Genomic DNA, 5,814 nt, shown 5'->3' on the forward strand with positions numbered 1-5,814 from the left:
AGGCCCGGCTGGGTGGCACTGTCCCCTGCCCCTGGTGACTCCTTATCAGAAGCAGCCCCTTAGTACCAGCGTCAGACCCCGTACTGGCCGCCCAAGGGGCTCAGAAACCGGCCTGGAGATGAATTGAATCATTATTCACCTGCCTGCGACATCCAGGGCTTAGCTACACGTTGCAAGTGAAGCAGCGCAGGGTTCTTTGGTAATGCCTCAGTTTGGGTTGTTACCATGCAGGAGCCGAGAGCCTTCACCGATCGCTTCGCTCTTCCATGATGAAAGGCAGGCAGCTTTCCACAAATCCAGGCGTTAAGCGGCTCCTTGCCTTGTCTCCGCCTGAAGCAGCGCCTTCCCACAGCTTCCATCACCCCTTCAGCAGGGTTGTCTGTGGCTGCGAAAAGGTTTTGCTGACAATGACACTATTTTCTGAGGGAGCATGTACTACGTGTTTCACAATTAATAAATGTAGGAAGTGATATTCTAATCTCAGGCCAAAAATCCCAGCTCTAGCAGCACTGTCAGGAAGATCGTGTCTCCCACAGAGCTCAGTTAAGAAGTTGCAGGATTATCACTGCAGAAATAGGCCTTACACTCCCTAAGGCTAATTCATGTTTCCCACGGGCTTTTTTTTCTGGTAATCTTCTCCACCTTTAATTCATAAAAGCCAAATGTATACCCTTTACAGCATTTTTGAGTGCTTGTATTTAAAAAGAGCTTTTGTTCCATGTCTTCCTGGGTGGAAAAGCTTATGTGTGCAAGAGCGTATTTTAGGGTTTTACTTTCATACTTTAATGATGCTAACTATATTTCAAATTACTTCTTTGAACTTTTTTGCCCAGAGCATTAACGCTAGAAGACTTTATTCCTCAATTATGATCCACACGGGAAGCAGGTTATACAATGCCAGGGCACGTTTTTATTACAACAAAGACAGAAGTTAACGTGTGACAATTACTACAGTTTCATACATGCTGTAGCAGATCTGATAAGCCAGCTGAGGATCAAAGGTTGCACAGAGAGACCCGAGCAAAGGCGGCAGAGGTGACAGATGAGTCACAGCTCGATGGCCCCTGCGGCCAGAGGGAGCGATCCCATCCCCAGGTCAGAGCCTCACAGGCATCCCCCGGCTGCCCTGAGCACGCAGCTCCCGTACCGAGCCCTGCTGAGCAGCTGACGCACAGAAAACTCACCGAAGATCGCAGCAAGAGGCTTAAATAGCTCACTGGCAATACATTTAATTTCTGATGATAGCTACTAAACCAGTGCTGTCTTCTTCGGCTTTACAACTGAAAAACCAGTAATTTGCCAGAAGCGGGCACACCTGCCCTCCAGATTCATCCCGGTTTGATTCTTCCGCAGACTATTGCTCTTTGGGTTTCGTCAGAAATCTGTATTTGAGCCTGGGAAAGATACTGGCAGAGGACAGAAACGCTCCTTGCAAACGCTTCATCGGCTGAAGCAATCCCTTTTTCTCATTTTTACGCTGTAAGGCCTTCTAACAACATCACATACTTTTGAGAAAGGCATTCCACTCTTGTGACAAGACCCTTCCATTCTTGTGAAAGATATATTTTAAATCTGCCGTTAAAAATACTAAAATGTGACACTACCTTGAGATCAATGGTATAAGCAATAAAAATGGGACTGATTAAAACAAGGTCTTTAAAAAAACCCAAACACCACAACCCTTTTTCTTCAAAAAGGAAAACTAGGTTTTAAGATACTACAAAGTTCAAAAGTACAAAAATATGTACCTTTTAGAAATACCCAAGCCTACGAGCATATAAAACAAGTATCAACTTAATATAAAAATATTCATAAAAATATGGCCACCTGTATTTAACCAAGTCCTCAAACCTGTCCTACGCTGATGCAAAGGCTTTGTTGAGAAATTTAGTTACGTCTAAACAGCTATTCTACAGATTAACTTTGTAATAAGTAAAAACAAGATTAAATACCACTGTTATTAGACAAATTCCAGCTCGAGAAGGGATGAGAACATCTGGGGTCACAGGATAATGGTTGCCTCATGCCACCTTACATTTATGGCAAAAGCATTAACTGCAGAAAATGAATATGAAAGTAAATAGTATTTCCACATCCCAAAGAGCAGCTTGAAGGGATTGCACAACTTCCTTACATGTAAATGTTATAAAGCTTTATATTTGTGCTTGAACTTGCAGGGAGAGCCTCATTCCTGTGCCAAGTGCCAGCACAAGACACCTTGCCACAAACTTCACCTTAGAGAGGAGACAGTGTGCTTTTGTTGGCCCTTACGGAAGGTGAATCGTGGCTAATTGTTATTTATGGAGGATAAAAGCCAGTCTACCAGGTCTGATAGATTTTATGTGGCCAAGAAGTGCATGCACAGCCAATAAATAGAAAAATAAAAGGTATTCTACTTTTTTCAAACTATGTAGTGTCCATAAACCACTAGCAGCACAACTCTAAGCTCTACAGTTGAGTTTTCATCCCATCTAGCTTTGCTGAACTTTTAAAAAATGCATACATCACCTGTAGGATTTGAAAAACACAACACTGGCTTTGTTGGCTTTTTTTTTTGTGTGTTTGTTAAAAAAACCTGTGGTCCCAAATTAGCCCTTTTGCATTTTTTGCAGGTGAACATCTCCAGTACAGAACACCAGCTTTTCGCAAGCATCAAATCCCCTTTAAATTTGTAAGTGGCACAAAGGTTTTGCAGAGGCTTTTGAAACTGCAATGAGCTTTCTCTGAAGGTAAGAACAATGTGGTATATGTTCAAAGGAGAAATTAAATTGTTTGCAAAAAAAAAAAAAAAAACCCCAAACCACCCAAAATCTAAAAAACTGCTTATGCGATGAAAAACCTGAAAGCTGAAACTGCATGGCATGTTTGGATAGAATCACTGACTTGCTAAAGCCCGTGTTTCTTTTGAAAGCGGGCACGGCCCATCAGAAGGTCAGCAAGCTACAGTCCTTACTCGGTGTTAAAGGCTTCCCCCATCTCCAAAGACACTGAACATTCATGAAGCCCAAGGATTTCAGCAGGCTCAGGCTTTCTGAAAAAGCATCAGCTTTTACAGGCATAAGTGGATCAGAAGTGGATCCCAGGTCCTGGGAAAAGCAAATGACATCAAAAGATACTCCGATGTCTTGTTTAAAAAAAAACCATCCTTACAGTGAAGTCTCCGTCTGCTTTGCTACAACTAAATTCTGCTCCTGCTTAGGCTTTGGTCACCGATTGCAAAGGAGGCCGGGATCCTTCCTGCAGGGGCACGTGCTGAGATTTTTCAGAGACAGGCACCCAGCTCCCCTTCACCCAGTCAATACACACAGTGAGAAAAAACCACCAGCATTATGTTTGCTATCTTTTTTTTCCTTCAAGCAGCTTTCATGGAGTGCCTGACTGACTGGAGTCATTGCTGTATTATTCCTAAGGCTCATTTCTGGCTTACTCCTCAAGTCGTGTTTAGCACAGGCAGGCCCCCATTTCTCAACAGGGACTGTATCTGCTGACAAACCCCAGGTATGAGGACACTGAATTACAGACCAAGAGTCCTATGGGCATGGAGAGCATCTGTTCAGTAAACTATGTATTTGGGTACAGTAGCACAGGGGATAACAACTATGGTGCAGCAGCATTGACTGTTGGGGTTTGTTTGTTTTCCTCTGGCAGAAAATGCATTTTGAGAAGATCTTGTTCTTCTTTCAGCCCCTCTGACATCCTTCTTCACAAGGGTGTTACCGCATTTTTAGGACTCTCCTTTGAATTCCTAATGCCAGTGGTTTGTTGCCCATTTCTGAAACTGAAAGCAAGTAAAAGGCTGAGAAGCTAGAGAACATTTGACAGGGTGTCATCGGACATTTCTCCCTCCTAATTAGCACTGCTAAAATAACCATGTTACACTACTAATATAAACATTAGGAAAAAAACCCCAAGTGCTCGGTAAAATATGCCTTTCCGGATGGCAGAAGCAGTACAGCAAATAATACTAGGAACTTAAACGTAATTCATTGACTTCAGTCTGTTTATGCAAGAAGCCTGCAAAGGGAATCTGGTTTGACTCTAGGATTTCTGGATACAGTTCATCAACTGCAGAGCCGAAAAGCCATGAGAAGCCTGTAATTTTGATAAAGAGCAGCATGGCCTTCTTGAGGAACCTGGCCCGAGAATTCTTTTTATTCTGGAAGCATAATGACAGCTCCTTAGACCGACCAGGAATGAGATACAGGCAATTCCAGTTTTTCAAGCTATTATTGCTTAAAAAGGCAAATTCTGTTCCAGTGCAAATTCTCACTAAGCTAGATGGTAGCTATGCAGCTGCACTTTGGCTAATTCAGGTTTCCCTCTGCTGCTCCCAAGAGCTTTGCTCCCACGACAGTAACTCGCAAACACTGCACATCTCTGCTGCCCCAGCACTGGAACGGAGGTGCACAGATTTCAGTGGAGATGTTTGTTCAGGGTAGCCTAAATAGCAATGGTGGTGGGGCAAGAGAACTGTTACTGCTTATAGCTAAACAAAACAAACGTGGAGAAAAGCTGTCCTGGCATGTCTCTAGCCTCCTATATTAAAGGGGCCAGAATATGGAAATGCTGTGTTTAATCTGGAGTAGTATCTAATGAAAGAGTGAAGGGTTTTGTAATGCAAGTCATCCTACTAAACGGATAGTTTAAATGAAGAGTTAAGGAGGGTGAGCGATGTCAAAGGATGGAAAGTGTTGGAAGATACAAAGCAACAGTCTCAAGGTGATGTGAAGGGCAGCCCTGATTTGCGAGCGAGCGCCCATTGCCAAGCACATCCGCTCTCAGGTTCAGAGATTCTGCAGAAACTGCATAATGTCAATGTCTGCCAAATTAACAACCCCCAAAAAATAATATAAAGGGCGCTCTGAAAACTTTGATGTTTTGCAGCGGACCAGATGAAACGTGTTTACTGATTGTGTAAAGGGCCGGTGTAGAAAGAGGTCCTGAATTCTTGTGAAGCATGGGATGAGTGACAGCCGCCTTACCATTTCACCTTCAGCATTTGCTCAAAGTTCTCAGGCAGGGGATTGCCGTAGCTCTCCGGGAGAAACAGGGTAAGGATCCCAATCAGCACAGTCAGGCTTCCCATCAGGATATATGGTAGGAATCTGTCATAGGCACCTGAGAGGAGACAGGACATGACACCACTACTTATATGTCCACAATCAATGAACTCGTGTAAAATTTGTATTCCAGATGTCACTGTAATGCAGAATTAATTTGGAATAATTAGCTTAAATCTTCATAAATACCAAAGGTGAATCCAAAACTGAACTACATCTGGTATCTGCTAGCAAACAAAGGGATTTTTCAATTTTAAAACTGCAAGGTGCACTCTAGGATGGTCACCACCTACCATCAGTTTCATGCCATCCCCCATACATATGTAGTGGCTAATAGGTTTTTTTGTACATTTTCAGCTGGGATAGCCAACATCTTTGCAGGGTAACAGCTCTGCTGGGACCACTGCTGGAGTCTTCAGTACTAAACTGTCAGCTGGAACCAAATTCTCAGTTAAATAATTCAATATGAGGGAATAAAAATGCTCACAAGCAACGAAGCGCTCATCAGCTGCCTGGAACTGTGCATCCTGCTGGTCTTGTGCAAAAGAAGGGAAGAGACTGATGGCAGCTAAACAGGCCAATTTCAGGCTGACTGACCATTAACGGGGGGATCCTTAAATACCTTCCTTATTGCAAGGGGAGAAAGCATCAGGCCTCCTGTGACAGACAAGAGGCTCTGACCTTGGCCTACTCAGAATATTATTTTGGACTAGAAGGCAGTGGCCCCTGCCAGCAGCCTGACACTTGTGCAGAA

The 5,814-nt window shown here is 43.4% G+C and overlaps 1 protein-coding gene across 1 annotated transcript in view; it reads right to left on the minus strand.

Annotated features, from left to right (window-relative positions):
• Nucleotides 1–890: 890 nt before the first annotated feature.
• LOC104133769 (solute carrier family 22 member 4) overlaps nt 891–5,814 on the minus strand; it is a 25,363-nt gene continuing 20,439 nt past the window's right edge. Inside the window, exons 9-10 of the mRNA XM_009647209.2 lie at nt 4,983–5,118; nt 891–3,778 (exon numbers count right to left, since the gene is read on the minus strand). Coding sequence (XP_009645504.1) covers nt 3,703–3,778; nt 4,983–5,118 — 212 coding nt within the window. The 3' untranslated portion in view covers nt 891–3,702. The remainder of the gene's footprint in view (nt 3,779–4,982; nt 5,119–5,814) is intronic.

This window comes from Egretta garzetta, unplaced genomic scaffold (genome assembly GCF_000687185.1).
Source record: "Egretta garzetta isolate BGI_Z169 unplaced genomic scaffold, ASM68718v1 scaffold1, whole genome shotgun sequence".
In the NCBI taxonomy this organism is placed as follows: Eukaryota; Metazoa; Chordata; class Aves; order Pelecaniformes; family Ardeidae; genus Egretta; species Egretta garzetta.